The sequence below is a fragment of the Lacerta agilis genome, chromosome 1 (assembly GCF_009819535.1).
Source record: "Lacerta agilis isolate rLacAgi1 chromosome 1, rLacAgi1.pri, whole genome shotgun sequence".
Lineage (NCBI taxonomy): Eukaryota > Metazoa > Chordata > Lepidosauria > Squamata > Lacertidae > Lacerta > Lacerta agilis.
The window spans coordinates 90,654,261-90,673,163 of NC_046312.1; the positions used below are offsets into that span (position 1 = coordinate 90,654,261).

At 40.9% G+C, this 18,903-nt stretch overlaps 1 protein-coding gene across 23 annotated transcripts in view; it reads left to right on the forward strand.

Annotated features, from left to right (window-relative positions):
- Positions 1-18,903, forward strand: part of KALRN (kalirin RhoGEF kinase) — a 494,138-nt gene that overhangs the window by 419,060 nt on the left and 56,175 nt on the right. Inside the window, exon 36 of one of the 23 annotated variants that reach the window (XM_033163000.1) lies at positions 14,103-14,402. The exons of the other annotated variants lie outside the window; for them this stretch is intronic. Coding sequence (XP_033018891.1) covers positions 14,103-14,107 — 5 coding nt within the window. The 3' untranslated portion in view covers positions 14,108-14,402. Of the gene's footprint in view, positions 1-14,102; positions 14,403-18,903 lie in introns of those variants that run through there. 23 annotated transcript variants of the gene reach the window in all.

An 18,903-nucleotide genomic window follows, 5' to 3' on the forward strand; every position in this document is an offset into this window, starting at 1 on the left:
TACCGATAAGAGCAAACTGTTGTTGAAGGAGTTATGAGAAAGAACTACAGCATTTCTGAAACCATTTATTCCCCTTTTTTCCAGATTGCAGATTCAAAATACTTGGGTAAACACTGTGTATAAATAAACAAAATTTCAAACCTCTCTTTCTGCTGACTTTGGATAAACTATAATAGGGGTGGGAGTGGGGGTTCTTCATTTTCTCTCTGTGTTCCTGGAAAAGACAATGGCGACTTTAAGCGGAGGCTTGACAGCCATCTGTCAGGAATGCTTTGATGGTGTTTCCTGCTTGGCAGGGGGTTGGACTGGATGGCCCTTGTGGTCTCTTTCCAACTCTATGATTCTATGACTCTATTACTTCAGTCAGCATTTGAAACGATTAATCAGAATTGGGTGGGATGACAAGGTGTTAACTACATTATGTAGTTTGTATAATTCCTGACTTGGTTTTCTATAGCAAGAAGGTATATAATCACTCTAATGGTCATAAGTGCTTGTTGTAAACAATGATAATTGGTATTTGTATTGTACTTAATAGGTTTGGCCTCTGTGAGGAAGGCCATTATTTTCTATTTTACAGATGAACAAATGAGATTGAAAAGGAGAGTGCATTTGCTCTGTCCAGCAGAAAAGTTTTTGGACAAAAAGCTTCTGTGCACAGATTGCTTTCTGGATTCCAGGCATGTGGGGGGAAAGGAGACAGTTTCTGGAAATGCCTGTGCAGTGTTCTTAGGGCTAGACAACTCCTATCACCTATTGGGAGAAAACTCAGTTCTCACCTCTGCCTCTCAGCTGAAAAATACTCTCTTGCCAAAGTGTGTGCATGGTCTTCCATGTGTGAGGATCTCTTGGTGGTTGCAAGCAGGTCCATAACAATGACCCTAAAATCAAGCCCATTTACCTATGCAAGATAAGGTGGATGTTTCACCTTGCCTGATGGTTATGAAAATCATTCTTGGGTTCCTTATCTCGTCTATAGAATCACATTGAGTTGGTTCCTCCCCAGCATTATGTTTTCTCTAATTATCGGACCATTTCTCTAAGAGGCCTTAGGCACTGTTGCTTAGCCTCAGCCGCTGCCCATCAGCAATTTGAGCCTATAAAACTAGCCTGTTCTACAGAACTGTTTAGACACTATATATTAATGCTTTGTTATTACTCACACTTGAGAAATTTTCTTCATGGGTCTCATGTATTTGCTAGGAAACTGCATAGCCACTAATTTTATAACCATCCATGGGTGGTTTTTCATCCAACATATACATGTCATGATAAACCTAGTGCAAATAGGATGTCCTGCCACATGGACTCATGGCAAAATGGGTGTGATTGTTTTTGTCACACATGATGCTGTGCATATGGGGCTGATGCACAATGGGAAGTGGCAGGTTTTTTTTACACATGTTGTATCCTTAATATGCCTTGAAGACAGCTAATATGTTAAACCAGCTCTGCATTAGAACTATCTTTTGAAAAAACAAGCACTGCTGCAGCAGCAAAAAAGCTAATGCTATTCTAGGGTGCATCCACAGAAGTATAGTGTCCAGACCAAGGGAAGTAATAGTTCCACTCTATTCTGCTTTAGTTAGACCATACTTGGAATATTGCATCCAGTTCTGGGCACCACAATTTAAGAAGGATGTTGACAAGCTGGAATGTGTGCAGATGAGGGCAACTAAGATGATCAGGGGTCTGGAAACTAAGCCTTATGAGGAGCACTTGAAGGAGCTGGGTATCTTTAGCCTGGAAGAGAGGAGATATTATAGCCATCTTCAAATATCTTAGGGCTGTCACAGGAGACGGGAGCATGTTTTTTTTTTTTTTCCCCTGCTCTGAAGGGTAGGACACGAACCAATGGCTTCAAGTTGCAAGAAAGGAGATTCAGACTAAACATTCGAAAAAACTTTGACAGTAAGAGCTGTTCGTCAGTGGAACAGACTTCTACGAGAGGTGGTGAACTCTCCTTCCTTGGAGGTTTTTAAACAGAGATTTGGATGGTCATCTGTCATGGGTGCTTTAGCTGACATTTCTGCATTGCAGGGGGTTGGACTAGATGACCCTTAGGGTCCTTTCCAACTCTTAAGATTCTATGATTCTTTTCTCAATTTGGATTGAAACTTCTTTGGGGCCTGGCTCTATAAAACCTCAGAGGGATGGGGCGAGATAGAGAAACCTTTTAAAGAGAGCAGTTTTTTGAGATACATTTAGAAAGGCATAAATCTTATAAGATCTCCTTCAACAGACTTAGTTAGTCATATGCAGTCTGCAATTTTCAAAGTCTGTTTCACTTTCTCACATAAAAAGATTGAGAAGTTAAACTTCAAAAATATGTGCCAGTTGCTTTGGTTTCATCTAAGTGCTCATATATATTCATGCCCCTAGGAGTAATTTTGCTTCCTCTAGCTGTGATTAAAAAGTGGTGACTTTCCAGAAACTGACTTCTGTTCTGTCAGAATCTGGCTTCTGTTCCGTGGTCATACAGTTCTGCTATTTGCATATCACTCCCAGTTATAACAGGCAGTAACCATTCTGTTGCATTCTTTACAAGAAATGCTAAGCAACAAGATATGCCCTCTTTTGCCACCATAGCAATGCAAATTCAAAATCCAGTGTAAACTTTCATTGTTACAACAGTTGTACAGCATTGTTTTATAAAGAGTAGGTGGTGGTTGTGGACATGCAAAAAGGCTCAAACAGACAGAGTTCAGCATGGTGTCTTAGTCATTGCTTTGTGGGTTCCTTTCAAAGATCTCAGTGAGTGAAGTTTTTTATTGTGAGAAATAAACTGGACCTTTTTGCATAGATGCTGTTCAGTATAACAGTAGGGAAACCTCTAGTGTTCTTGCTGGTTGTATTGGAACATTAGGTAGAGCATGAGACTGTTAATCTCGGCTGTGGGTTCAAGCCCCATGGGTCAAAGTTTTCTGCATTGCAGCAGGCTGGAATAGATGACCCTCATGGTTCCTTCCAACTCTACAATTATATGATTCTGGGTTCTGGTTGTAATATTCCTTTGGGAATTGGAGAAACACTTGCTGTGCAGAATATAGTAGTTTAACAAAGAATATTTGGTGGTGTGGATGACATAAATATGGTCTTTAATTTTTTTTCCACGTTCTGCTGCTCTTGTTCAGGAGGAGAAATGTCCCAAAGATAATGCCCCAATTTGGACCCTAGAAAATAGTTGATCTGTCTTTCTGACTTTAAATTTGTCCATATAAATGTTGTTGGACTTCCCTTGGTAATCCAAGGTCTGGGTCATACGGTTCTCTCAAGTATCAAGTTTGGATCTTTACATCCAGAGGACCCATTACAGGGACAGGGACATATTTTTATGACATAAGGTGACTTGAAAACAAATGACAGAGAACAGTTTCCCTACTTTGGGTTGCTGTCAAACCTTTAAACCCAATAAATGTTACAATTATAACTTGCTTATGAAAGACAGATCCCAGTTGTTGCTTTTTGGTTTGGTGATGGGCCACCTGACTAGGTTGGTGCTCACATTCTGGTTCCTGACCAGTAAGAAATGCACAAATATTTCTCAGTAATGTGTATGCATTTACACAAGAGAGGCACATATGCCCCATCTGCACTGTACATTTAAAGTAGTTTTATACCACTTTAAACAGGCATGGCTCTCCCCAAAGAATCCTGGGAAGTGTAGTTTATTAAGGGTGCTGAGACATGTTAGTGCAACCCATTTCCTCCTCACAGAGCTGTGATTCCCTGAGTTCCCTGGGAAGAGCGATTACTTGTTAAAGTACTCTGAGAACTGTAGCACTTTGAGGAGGATGGGGTTTCCTAAGAACTCTTAGCGTCCTTAACAAATTGCACTTCTTAGGATTCTTTGGCGGAAGCCATGACTGTTTAAACTAAGCTTTAAATATAGTGCAGATGGGGCCATAGATATTTCAAAGGTACTCTTTGGTGAACATGCAAATGGAGTTAAAGTCATAGGTGCTCCTGTGTGTCTATCTCTAAAGAATTGTACAGTGGTACAACTCAAACTTATCCATCCTTAAAGAAATCAGCCCTGAGTGCTCACTGGAAGGACAGATCCTGAAGTTGAGGCTCCAATACTTTGGCCACCTCATGAGAAGAGAAGACTCCCTGGAAAAGACCTTGATGTTGGGAAAGATGGAGGGCACAAGGAGAAGGGGACGACAGAGGATGAGATGGTTGGACAGTGTTCTTGAAGCGACTGGCATGAGTTTGGCCAAACTGCGGGAGGCAGTGGAGGATAGGGGTGCCTGGCATGCTCTGATCCATGGGGTCACGAAGAGTCAGACACAACTGAACGACTGAACAACAACAACCTCTGGTTACAAATGCTTCGGGTTACAAACGCTTCGGGTTACAAACTCCGCTAACCCGGAAGTAGTACCTCGGGTTCAGAATTTTGCCCCAGGATGAGAAGGGAAATCGCGCGGCGGTGGCAGTGGGAGGCCCCATTAGCAAAAGCGTGCCTCAGGTTAAGAATGGTTTTGGGTTAAGAACGGACCTCTGGAATGAATTAAGTTTGTAACCCGAGGTACCACTGTATTTGAGACTTTTTAAAAGCCTGTGTAGTTTGCTTTCTGCATTAATCTCCCATGTCCTTGTACCTTGAAAATGTAAGTTGAGAAAAGTAGAGCTGCGCTATGGCTTAAGTGTTTCCTGCTCTGTGAAAGGTCATTAGCAAGGAAAATCTAAATCGGACTAGAGAAAGTGTGAAACCAAATTTTTTCCAAGAGGGGAAACTTTGGATTTTTGCTGAAGCTTCGGCTCATTGATACTCGACTTTCTAATTAGGCTACTAGTACCTTCCAAACAAACAAAAAATGAGCCCACAAGATTCAGGCAAGGCTACTTAAATGTATGGGTTTCAAATATTAGAACAGTGCCTCACCAGAAATAGAAATGTATTCCGTCTGGAATGACTTATTGATATGTACCTATTATGTGGAACACCATATATTTTTGCTGGCCACGCTGAGATAAATTCTCTGTCCCTCTACCTCTCAATTCATTTCAGAGTCAAGCAGAAGATACTTATGGCGCAACCTGTGATGGGATCTTCTGACATCCTTGTTTTTCTTTGTTTAAGCTGATATGTGGGGCTCTCAAATTGGCCAAAATAGCAATTTCTAAATTGCCTTCAGATGAAAGTTGCTGACTCCACCATTGAGTCAGATAGAGATACAGATTTTTCTTTTACAACATCAAAACAAGAAGTGTTGAGTACAACTGAAAATTACAACGAAACTCTAGCTTACATTTGTTGTAGAGACAGCACTTCCCTTATGGATGCATTGTATCATAAGGATATATCTGGTTGAACTTCTGACTTTACATTTGATCGACTAGGTATCTTCATGTGAAGGCGACATGAGTGAGGAGGAATGGGGAGGGTAATGCGCCCCCCCAATAGCTAGTGCTTTCATGGTATCCGGAACGCAAACTGGTCATGTTTGTTTGTGTTTCTTATGTGCCAACAAAGGGTACAGGCCTGTGATTCTGGACCTGGCTGTTTTCACCTTTTCTACATCAGAAGCAACCTATGAGAAACTGGTATAAACCTACCCTTAATTGCAAATAACTATTTGTGGGATACATGCATTGTTAGCCTTTAGAGTCTGTGAAATTAAAACAATAAGAGAGGTGTTTTTTTTTTTTTTTTAGTACTGTACCTATGTCCAACAGTGCTTAACTAACAAAGACTCTCATAGGAGGTTGCAAAAAGAAATGCATAGAAAGCATTCTTTTCAGCACTGGTAAAAGATATAGAGATAGAGATATGAGTACAGAACTGAAGAATAAAAAAGAAAAAAGTGAAAGAAAAGGAAGGAAAAGAAATAGATACATTCCATAATTATGTTCCATCAACTTCCCATCCATCTTTCCATTGTTCCCTAAAGCTTCCCATTCCTGCTACATATTCTATTTTTTTAAACTATTTAAACATTCAAATTCTTCTCATTATGAACTTTTAACTGCTGAGCTTACTTTTTAGGTAGTCTACAAATCTTGTGGCTTGGGGGGGGACGGCTGATTGTTATTGTTAGCTGATTGTTTTTGATAGTGGGTTAGTGTTGGTTGAATAGCTTTGGTGCTTTAAAAAACAATTTGTTGTAGTTTTATATTTTTATCCTTTTTCTGTAAGGCACTTTGAAACTCCATCATCACTGATATCTACTTGTTGCAGGTTTACTTCTCTTCGCAATCTCAGTGCCAAGGCAGCCATTCTTCACTGTAGCTCTCTGGGCAACCCACCTGTCTAAAGAAATCAACCGCTACCGTTTGTGTCTTCTCTTTAGTCAAATCAAATCAAATTTTATTAAACGGTCACAGACCAAATCTTCTCTTTAGTAGTTCTGCTGCCAAATTGGGCTCTGTACATCTCCTTAACTGCTATCATTATTTGTACCTAAAAAAAAAACTCCGCTAGCAGGATCTTTTGATTGTCAGAAAAATCCTGGTATAGTGGCACTGTTTTAAAATTTGATGTTACAGGTGGGTAGCCGTGTTGGTCTGCCATAGTCGAAACAAAATAGGAAATTCTTTCCAGTAGCACCTTAGAGACCAACTGAGTTTGTTCTTGGTATGAGCTTTCGTGTCCATGCACACTTCTTCAGATACCAAGAAGTGTATCTGAAGAAGTGTGCATGCACATGAAAGCTCATACCAAGAACAAACTCAGTTGGTCTCTAAGGTGCTACTGGAAAGAATTTCCTATTTTGTTAAAATTTAATGCTTTTCCTTTAAGGCTATGTGCTGACCTTTGAACATATAACGTTGTCTTGATAAGAAATGAGAGAGATAGACCTTGACTCTTGGGCCCACTGTGTATCTCTGAGTCATTCTGCTTTTAGACTTGCTTTATAAAGCATGCATCTTTTTATTATTATTTTAATAAACCTTATAGATTATAATAATACAACAGCTCTGAGGTATTTTGAATAGATATTACTTCATGTGTAAATTACTTCTATTGGTCCCCAGATAGACAAGCTTTGTTCGTTTTGTCATCACATTTTTTTTCTCTGTGTGTTCTGCCCCCCCCCCAATTATACTGTTGCTATTGGGTATTAATACTTGAATCTTTTTGTGCCAATAAAGGATCTTTTAAGCTATCTAATTCTGAAGAAACTCAGTGTTTTTACACTGTTTTGTAAAAAAGTGGTCACAAGAATAGAAGAACTGAAAAGAGAAAAATGTGGATAAATTATTATGGGGGAAATAGGGATAAGGAACTGGTGGCCGGAGCGCCTCTCTAGAAATCACATGCTATATAAAATAATTAGCTGTTTCAGTGCATAAACAAGCCATGGAGGAAAGAACACATATTTATTGGTGTCAGCAGATTCATGACCATAAATACCTGCTCTTTCCTCCAAGGCGTTCAAGGTGGTACATATGCTTCTATGTCGTTGTATTTTCATAACAGTCCTGTTAGGACAGCTCCCCTTTTCCGGGGGGGGGGCTGCATTGCAGGAGGGGTTCCGGGATCTCCCAGTTACCCGGCAGTGGGTAGAGGGATGCTGCCCACATCAGTGGGACACCCAGCCACGTCGTGCCCCCCCCAGCTGACCAATTGGGTTAGCCGGGGTGTGTGGCCATCTGCCGTTTAAACAGTGGTGCGACTTTGGGGCAGCTTCCATTCATCTCCTTTCGTTGGATCTCGCAGCCCACCCATCCTCTTTTCTTGCATTGCATGACTATGGTCTTGCTATGACTAATGTCGGTCGCCTGGTTGTTGGAGCCAGGTAGGAATTTTTCCACTTGGATAATTGGCACCAGCCATTTAGTTTTTGCCTACCTAGTAGCAATCACCACAATTTTGTAAGGTTAGGCATTGGGTAAGACTTGTCATGGGAGGGGCGGTTGTTGCCTCGGGCCTGCCCCTCCATGTTGAGGGTATCCCGTTAAAAGGATCTGGGGATGTAATGCCAGGACCCCATCAGTGACCCTGGGAGTGCTCTTCATTCATGTATATCATAGGGCTCCCCCTATCAGTGGTTGACCTTTTTAGACTTCCAGCAGACAGGCAGGAGTCACAATATAGTATTGCTTCTCCCAATTGCCTAAGCCAAACTGCTCACATCTGTAACCAATAAAGTTGTGGCCTTATTTATCCCATTAACCCAACATATGCGTGTCTCTGTGTTTATTTCTGGGGGAACTGTGGGGCCTGGGGCCACACAAATAGGTTAGGCTGAGAGATGGTAACTGTCCTGCTGTCACTCAGTGAGATTTTAACCTCCCAGACCTAGGTAAAGGTAAAGGGACCCCTGACCATTAGGTCCAGTCGTGTCCGACTCTGGGGTTGCGGTGCTCATCTCGCATTACTGGCCGAGGGAGCCGACGTACAGCTTCCGGTTCATGTGGGTAGCATGACAAAGCTGCTTCTGGCGAACCAGAGCAGCAAACGGAAATGCCGTTTACCTTCCTGCCGGAATGGTACCTATTTATCTACTTGTACTTTTGACATGCTTTTGAACTGCTAGGTGGGCAGGAGCTGGGACCGAGCAACGGGAGCTTACCCCATCACAGGGATTTGAACCGCCGACCTTCTGATCAGCAAGCCCTAGGCTCTGTGGTTTAACCCACAGCGCCACCCGCGTCCCAGACCTAGTCTAACACTAATCCGGGGATGAGAAATCTGTGGCCCTCCAAATGTAGGGCTACAGCTCTTATCAGCCCCAGTCAGAATGGCCAGTGGTCAGGGATGATAGATAATAGATAGTGATAGTAGACAAAGTTGTATTTTAGCCAGGCTTGAGTTGTAATCCTTACTAAATCACAGTGCATTTCTAAGTTTATTAATAACAGCAAGTAATAAATGCCAACTGGAAATACAATATTAGGCAAGCTAAATAAAACCTCTCTTTATGGCAGTGTTTTTCAAACTTAAATTAATTGCATATTCCTTTTAATCATTCAGTTCTACTGGCATACCCTTTCCCAGGTGAAGATAATTTGTGGGTAATCATAATATTACTATTTTATTTATGATGAAGTAAAATAAAAAAAATTATGCCGTCTCCCCTTTGAAATATTTTCACATACCCCTGGAGGTATGCATACTACACATTGGGAAACACTGCTCTAGGGCATCAGAAAATTTTGCAATGCAAACTGAAAAAAATCCTAAACCTGGCAAGTCTAGATTCCCCCTCACCTTTCCTTGGCATTTCCCTTTGCTCTTCAGGCATGTTGGGAAATGCATGATTTGCACAGTACCAATTGCGCCCTTCCTAAAAACTCTACTGAAGTGAATGAACAATTTACTTAAATTAACTGATCATTTAAAGTGATCAGATACTTAATATTTGTCATCATAGTAATATAATTTCCAAGCTATAAATGTGGAAGCTGAGGTGGTAACATTTACTGGGTTGCCCAGTTCATGGCTAAGTTGAAAATTTGAACATAACATGCCAACTGGTTAAATGGCAAATGGTTCTTTGTAATATTTTCCTTTAATGTTTAGGAAAGGTGTCCTGAGGGGTTCATGCAGTTCATCAGAGGGTTTAAATTTAAGAAGAAAAGGGGGCAATGAACATGATTATTTGCAATGTGCTGCTCAGTGCAAAGTACAATACTGATAAGGTACTACGGTGCTGTGTTATTTAAACAAGCTATGAAAGCTCAAAAAGTTTGAGTAGGGGAAAGTTCTAAGTTATGTTGGCGACCGAAGCCTGTGGGAAAGTGTGTGAAATAAATTAGCAGCTTAAGATACCTAAGTAATAGACTTTTAGTGGCCAGTACAAAGGGAAGGTGAATTTAGTACAGGAAATCTAAGATTTGGGTCTATCAGTAAATTGCAGAACCTTGCATAACGTGTTTGTCCCTAAACCACAGGGTCTCACACATGAGAGGAAAAACTTTGAGAGCATTTGTATATAAGGAGAAACTTAGGATTATAGGTAGGGTACAGAATTCCTCCAAACTCTGAAGCTAAGGGCAGTCTATATTATGCTGTTGGGCTGCTTTCAAGTGTCATTGGGCAGCCATGAAACGAACCAAGCAAAATATTTCTTCAAGTCTTTTGAGGTGTTGTTCTAAGGTGGTGAATGTGTCTGGGCAGCACCACTGCAGATGGGGAAGCTTATATGATTGAATGTTCATCTCTTTAAAAAAATCCTGTTCATAAACAGTAGACAAGGCAGAGAGAAATGTAGGCTAGAATGCTTTCCCTGAGACGCCAGTTTTCTATGCCAGTGGAAGATCATTGAAATCATGTGAGCCCCCACCTGTAGTGGTACTGCCCAGACACAAACCTATCATCTCAGTGAGAACTAGGCCTTAGCCTGTCCCGAATCACAGGTTTTCCAAATGGAATTGTGTGTGGTGTCTTTAATCAGAAGAGGCATAATAACTACCCTCCGAGAGATCTGGGATCAACACACAGCCTTAACTATAATAACATCTTAGTTTTGTCCTTCCTGGGAACTGTGCATGCGGTTTTCTAATTGATGCCCAGGGCTTCCCACAGCTGCCCAAGGCAAAGGCATGCCACATAATCTGTGCACTGCTCTCAGCAGCGGAGCACTGCAGGTGATTGTGGGAGAGAGGTGAGAGCGAATAATAAGCAATTCTAGCATAACCCTGCCAGGGTTGAAAGAACTGTAGTGATTCACTTACTGCAATAAATACACAAAAAAACTTGTGTAATTTGTTCTATTTCTGTAAATGCATCTGTTAAGCAACTGTTTCCATAGCAGCCCTGTAAAATGATCAAGATATGCCATTTAGAAACAACAATCCTCTCTGTGTGATTAATTAATTGGATTTATATCCCATGCTTCCTCCTAAAGGAGTCCAGGGCAGCAAACTCATCAGTGATACAATAAAGTTAAAAATAAAATAAAAACACATTTAAAGGCACATAAAAACAACAAACTCGGTGAAACATCAAATTTAAAGGCAGATGTAACCAAATCACATGTCTGGATAGGCTGCTGAAAAGGGCGGGAACAGCATAATAAAGGTGCCTCCCTGGCATCAATAGGCAGGGAGTTCCAGAGCACAGGAACTGCCACACCGAAGGAATGACTCCTCACAAATGCAAAACAAAATTGTGTGTGCAAGTTCCACAGGCTGAAGTAATCAAGAAAGCACATGTGTGTTAAGTGATCCCTTACTGTTCCGAAGTCATTAAAGGTTTCATACGCTAATGGTAACAGTATAAACTTTTGTGGCTGAATGCAATTTAGGTTACTGGCTAGCAGCCTACCTGTTCTTAAGCTTCAAATGCCAACTTTTGAGAGGTGGGGGCTGCACACTGGCAGTTAGAATGAGGTTTGCAACTTGTTCCTTAAATTTGAAAGAAAAGTTCCCTATTCTGAACATTATTTGTGTGGTGCAAAAACCTAATATATAGGTTATGAGCACAATATATTCTAATCAGGTGCTGTTAATAGTGTTCTGTCACACATAATACGCCGCTTTCTTGCAGTCTTGCTCACAACAGGCTTTATTTGGGACCTCTAGTTACAACCATCGTTATGTCACATACAAGAAGCTATAGTGAATGAAGGCTGTTGCTCAAGGGTTTCTGAGAACTGATCTGTCAAATACCAGAGAGTAGCAGTGCTAGGAGTGCCAGATGTGTATGTCTGTGTGTTAAGGAAGTGGTCAAATACTGCCAAGAAAATTAATATATTTCTGATTCAAATTCCTTCCTGCACTGGTATGATTTGCACCACAGTATCATCCTATGAGGGGACCCACGTGGCGCTGTGGGTTAAACCACAGAGTCTAGGGCTTGCTGATCAGAAGGTCGGCGGTTCGAATCCCTGCCACGGGGTGAGCTCCTGTTGCTCGGTCCCAGCTCCTGCCAACCTAGCAGTTCAAAAGCATGTCAAAGTGCAAGTAGATAAATAGGTACCACTCCAGTGGAAAGGTAAACGGCGTTTCCGTGCGCTGCTCTGGTTCGCCAGAACCGGCTTTGTCATGCTGGCCACATGACCCGGAAGCTGTCTGCGGACAAACGGCGGCTCCCTCGGCCTATAGAGCGAGATGAGCGCCGCAACCCCAGAGTTGGACACGACTGAACCTGATGGTCAGGGGTCCCTTTACCTTTACCTATCATCCTATGAGGAAATGTCAGGGAACAGAAGGCTTCGCATTTAAGTTTTCTAGTTGAACCATAAAGCAGAGAATATAAATGTGTGTTCAAATTGGCTGTTTTGAAATTCTGCATGGCAAGGGAAAGATGGTGGAGATTAAGATAGTTGAACAAGTTCCTCAGGTTTCCTTGTGCTTCCTGAATGATAGCTATGAGGAAGCAACTGGAATTACTCAGATGCGTGGTCTGGCGAAACCCTGTCTTACCAGCCAATAGTAGGGATTGTAGATGCTTTCATAGGGCAGAAACCACATGCTACAGGTAGTTCTGCAATCCTTTTGGGGGTTTTATTTTTGCAAAATGTAGTTCTTTATTTTGTCAGGTGGGTGTAGTTACAGGATGTGTAGCACTAAGAATGGGTTGACATGGGAAAGAATAACATACAAAGTCTTTAAAAGAGGCATACTTTTATGTTGGCTGTAGAGAACCTCCAGCCTTCTCTCTCTCTAGCCTGACAGGACTCTTTCCTAGACCACTGGCCTTGCTCCATGCCCTCCTTAAGTGTTTTTTTTCTGGCTGAACTGTGATAAATGTCTCTTGTTTGTCTGCATAGAAAAGGGTGAGTGTATATGTGGAAATCACTGTGTAGAATGATAGCGTTAAATATTGTCGTGGTATTTTTATGGAGTGGAGCCAAGACTCCATCCTTTAGCTTGTTCTTGTGGTCACTTTCATTTTCCTTGTGATGGTTTTTGTTTTTGTTTTTTGGCTGTGTTCATCAATAAATAGTCTCTTGTTCTGGGTCTGCAAAAGTGAATAACCCTGCCTTATATTAAGTAAGAATTTAGCACTCTTCTCTTTTGCCTACTGTACAACAGCAGGTGTCCCACCCATTTCCCCTGTCCACTTTTGTCCCTGGCCCTGCCCAACATACATATGTGGCTCCTGTAGAGTTCCTTATGAGGGAATATGGCCCTCAGATTGAAAAAGCTTCCCCACACTTGTTTTATGGACAGTTTGCAGTAAGGCAAACTGATAAAATGTTGTTAATGTTATAGGTCATTGATGTTAAACCAGGTGTAGGCTTCCTTTTTATTATTTTGAGTGTCCTTGACTTTGAAAAGTGGTGCAAAGAAGCATGTAAAAGTAAGGAAGGAAAATAAGTCTTGTGAAGAACCAAAGTTTCACAAATAACTCCCAGCTGAGAAAACAATGGGTTACCAAAAAAACAAACAAAAAAAAACCGAGATCAAATGAGATTGACCATTAGAAGTTTTGTTTCTTTTATTTATAGGAGTACTGTTAAACTGCCAATTGATTCAGAAAATAATGTGGAAATTTACAATAAGTTTAACATGTGCAGGGTTGTTTTTTCTTTTTAAACTTAGTGTTCTGTGGGTTTGAGAAGTAGGACGCTAAAAATCACAAAGTTGGTTACCTTCTGAATCAAAGAAAGATTAACTGGGCCCCTTTCACACCCTAGTTACAAGAAGGGTGTGTTTGTATTTTCTGTCTTCCTGTTGGTGCCAGTATAAACCTCAAGTATGCATATTTAATTCACAAGCCAACAATTGCAAGCTGAATATTGGTGTAAGCTATCCATTTTTTACTGTAGCAATTTTTGTGCACTTTGTCAAAATGGTATGTTCTTTGGAATGAAAAGTAAGGGTTAATACACAAATCTTCTTTCATCAGTGCACATAGAAGGTAGAAGGTTATTTGCTAATTAAGTCTTGGAATCTGATGGACAAAAATAAATGATTTAATTTGGGCGAGGCTGTGAATAGTTATTAAATATTACATATAACAAGAAAATGAGGGAACTTCCTTAACAGGTTTCTTTAAGATAGTTGAATAATCACAGGTGGATGTTATACTCCATTTGGTGCAATAATATCATCATTGTAGAGTATTCTGAAGTTAAAAGTACCGTATCTCTGAGTTCTGCTACGTCTTCCTCAAACTAAAGACTCCTACCACATGCAGACCCAGATGGCTTGAACAACAGCCTCTTTTCTCTCTCCCCTTTGTGTTTTTTACCATATAGCCTGATGGAGAGTTCAGGGGAACTCGAAAAAGTGTGTGCGCACGTGACTTTTGGGTTGATTTGTTGGACTACTTTTTAGAAGGCCCTGCACACATGGATTTAGCACATCCACTGGCTCTGCCCCACGCCCTGTGAGTCTTCAGTAAGGAACTATGGCTGGGGGATGCTGTAACTTCGGAACCTGAACATTATCACACCACTCTGCTTCCTGATTGGTCCAGAGAGAAGGTGCTACCAGCAGAGGGGCTGCAACAGCTAGAACTTCAGCTAATGAGTTCACTGATTAGAAGACTGACTTTGTATTGTAATGGTATTTTCAACACATAGCAGCTTTGGAGTCCAAGCTGCTGATTTGAAAATAATTTCAAGTGTACTATCTAAATAAATAGGTTTGTATAGATTTAATTCATTGTACACAGAGTTTCAAAATAATTTAAAATCACCTTAATTATCTTTTTTGTTGTTAAAATGATAGCATTTTAACCACTGTACCAAATAACTGATTTTCTACTCTAATTTTAAAAGGCAATAAATGTTAGAGGTACATGCAGAACTGACTTTATCCATAATGAATGTTCTCATGAATCTAATCAGAGGAGGTTAGCAGGCAAGCCAGTCAGCATTTCTTCATGTCTAACCAGAGGCGCCAGGCCACCCAAAAATTTGGGGCAGGGGGCCGAGCCCGCCTCAAAATTTTCAAGGAGAGGGCTGAGCCCCCTCAGCATTCCGCAGTCACAGTGGGGCCTATTGGATCTTTCTGCAGCTGCAGCAGGCCCCAGCGGACCCTCCTAAGGTCCTGGCAGGCCTTTTTGAGGCTGCGGCTGGCCCCATTGGGCCTCCTCCCACCACGTGACATCACATGTGTGCGCTGGGCCCCCTCCAAAGTTGGGTAGGACCCAGTGCGTGTTCATCTAACCATTTGTAAGAAAGGAGTTCTCTCTTGGTTTCTTCGTTGAGCAGTAGGGCAATTTCTAGGGCAATACATATATGAACATAATATATGTGTGTGAACTGCTTACAAATAGCATCTTATTAGTAGTCAACGTTAAATTATTTTATTTAGATTTAATTGGTTACCACTCTTTCTTCATTGTTTGACAGGGTGATTACGTGGAGAATTGGCTCATCTTGCAATCTGAGAATTATATCTCTACCGGGGTGGGAGGATCCAAGTTTTAGTAAGACTGGTGACTGAAGGCAATCACTAGCTTCATAAGGGCTTGTTTCAGTGCCATGGAACTGTATTTGTCAGGGTGGTGGTCTATCAGTTGCCTACTACGTGATGTGATAGGTGATTTAATGAAATTTAATTTTGTGCGTGTGCTGTACAAAATGCTTTCATGCTACCTGGAAAAAAGCCACTGTTGATTTTTCCTTAAAACCCTCTTTTAGACATTTGTGATACCAGCTCACTTCTATGTGTTGCTATTAAATATTGCGTACTATTTAGCCCATAACCCTGGGCCAAGATATGTTATATTGGAAGAAGAGAAAAAGAGGCAGTTGTAAGTCCCATCAATAATATTGCCCATCAATAGACGAATCAAAAGGTCAAATGACCATACTTTGTTTACTGGTATATAATATCCTGTATGAAGTGACTTGAATTGGGTCTGACTCTTTAACCCAGGCTTCTCAACCTGGTACCCTCCAAAACTAGTTAAACTCCTAACTTCCATTAGCCCCTGCCAACATGGACAACAATCAGAAATGATGGAGCTAGGAGTCCTGTAACTGGAGGGGCAGGTACCAGGTTGAGGAAGACTCATTTCAGTCACCTGTGCAGGTATGCATAGAACTCATACTTAAGTGCTATCTTTTGTTGAGACTTTCTATAATCTTCTGCAGCACTCATTTCATGTCATAGGGACTATACACAATACATAGAAATAGCAGTCCTAATGCTGTCAGTGTTTCCTCATATGAAGGAAAACTGCTTGAACCATGTGACCAGACCCATTTTCACATCTCTTGGAGAATTTTGGAAAATATTCACCCTGGAAAACTGCATACAAAAGTTGCATTGTTGAGACTTCAGTGTAATATTTTTTTAAAAAATAATCCTACATGGGTTCCTTTCTGAAGACAGGTTGTGCTTGCAGCACCTATTCTATTCTTTCTCTGCTTCTGCCCCCCCACCCCAGCATATGCTGAATCCCTGATGCAGACACATGAACCTGCTTGTTTTCACTTTTTCAAACTAAGCAGGCATTCTATAGATCTTGCTTTTTATATATGAGAATGTATTGCTGTGCCTCCTATTTTGTTCAAAATTATAAGAGTTTTCAATAAAATGTGTATCCAACTATAATTAAACTTTGTCTTCAATTTCTTTCAATCCTGTTGGAGTTGGAGAAAAATGTAGCCGTTTCAGTGGCTCAGTTAGCATTGCCAGTTTTATTTCCTTCTGAAAATCCCTTGTTGATACAGTGATGTTTTATGTTGGGGAGAGAGAGTATCATCCCCACCCATTTTCCGAATAATTCAGAGTAGCAGTTGTTGTAATGTAGCTATAATACACATGTTTTCCAAGCAGCTGTCAGCTCAACACAAGCTCCATTGTTTCACAGCGCATCAGAGAGCATCTTCATTTGCTGGCTCTCAAATTCAGCTGTGAAGAGCCTTCCCAGTTCATCTGTTAATGAAACAAATTTCTTATTGGAACAGATTACATCATCCAAGGCCAACACCTGTACAAAGTGAGTCAAAAAGTGGCTAAGCATTCTTCTAACAGAGTCCACTCTGATCATACTGGTATGGTTGGTAAACCACTCACAAATCGTCAGTGGGAGAAATTTATAAGCAGAAAGTCCTACAGTAGCATGTGTGTGGATGCTAAACAACAGTTCCATTTGTTAAGCTAGTGTGGCTATATAACTACAGAGCTTTAAAAGGGAATTTTCCCTGTTCTAAAAAAAAAAAATCCCTGTTCTTAAAAAAAAAATCATTTCAGCAGAGTTCTAAAAACAATAACATCATTTCAGCAAACTCTAAAAACAATAAAATCACCCTACTGGGTGTAACTGTGTGGTTGAAGGCTTCTGTCAGCCACTTTCAATGTATGGCAGGCACTATGTGGCAGGTTTTTAGATGCCTACTACAGTACATTGTTTTTTGTTATCTGAAATCATCCAGAGTTGATCCAGAAAGGACAGGAACAAATTATTACTTTTAAATAGCTGGCTGATAATGTTGACTTCAATACAGCTTTGTCACACAACTTGGGGATGATAATTTATATTCAGAGGATGAAAGGAATAGAGAAGGTTGCTGTGAGTCATAATTTCAAGGCACTCGGCCAAATTCCTGGAACAGCCTCCCTTCTCTCAAACTGCAAATCAAGTAGGCAGGAGCAGCTAGTTTTACCTGTAGCTTCCCCAGGTCCCCAAATCCCATCCTTTCCTTGCAGAAGTTGAAAAGCTGTCTGGTTAATGGTCCATGCCTTGTGTTCTTTCAAGAGGATTTCTGTAGGGATCAATGAAACGAGTTAATTTTCCTGCTTGGTTGACTTGAACAACTACATGAAGCAGAAAAGACTCTATAGACACCAGCTTGTTAAGAACAGAAGTCAACAGAGTTCACGAAGAAAATTGTTTTCATACTCGTATGCTATGAAATAATTGCCTGCCACCTGATTGTTTGCTGTGCTTTCCACCTGTAATTATGTTGGTTGGCTCACAGTCTTGCTAGCTGTCAGTTGTGAGCATTTGCAAATAATTAACCATGCTGTGGTTCTTAAAAGTTTCTCTGTGCAGAATACCCAGGTTCAAATCTCCACACAGTCATGGAAGGTATCTGATGACCTTGGGCAACCCAAATTTTCTCAGCCTAAGCTACCAGAGAGCTTTTGTTGTGAGGGTAGGGGCTAAAAAAAATGTAAACTGTCTTGATTTCACTGAAGTAAGAATGGGATAAAATGTAATAAATAAAATAAAATAAAATAGCAAGCATCTGCTGGGCATGAGGAATAGTGTTTGTTTGTTTGTTTGTTTTTAAAAGGCCAAACTGATCCGATTCTGTGAAATTCAAAACCACATGTTCTCACCTTTACTCAGCATGTGAGGAGCTGCTGGTGCTGGCCTAGGTCCAACCAAAAGGCTATGGTGAGAGGCAAGTGAGGTGGTTTTACATGAGTCAGTGTTCAGTCAAGAAACATGTCAGAATGATCAGTGACTTCATGCAGAAAGCATGGATAGGCTCTTCTAAGGGTGTATTCCTCTCTTACACTTACACCCTAAAAGTAAACTAATGGGGTTTTAAGACTGATGTGCTCCTCCCAGTTTAATTCAGGGGTAGGTCAGTGTGCCTCTGCTGTCAGAAGTTTGGAAAAGGCTTTCTAAATAGACATTGCCAATTTTTGAAGAGAGCAATCTTAAAAGGCTATCCAGTTCCTACTGGTTTTGTGTTCTGGCAAACTACTACTTTTTTTTTGGTAGCAGTAATTTATTTGTTTGGTAGTGGTAACTTCCTTAAATTCACACAGCCCAGATTTTACCCTGGAAGCACAAGTAAATAATATACTGTGTAGATTCTAATGTTGATTTCATGAAGACCCAGGTAACTACTGACCAATCAGTTTGATGTCAATACCAGGAAGGGTCCTAGAACACATAATTAAGCACTTGGTCTGTGAGTACTTAGAAAAGGATGGTGTGATTACTAAGACCCAGCATGGGTTTCCCAAAAACAAGTCCAGCCAGACAAATCTAATTTCTTGTTTGATAGAGTTGCAAGCTTGGCGGATCAGGATAATGCTGTGGGCTGAACACGGTAACTGAAATGTGTGCAGAGGAGGGTGATC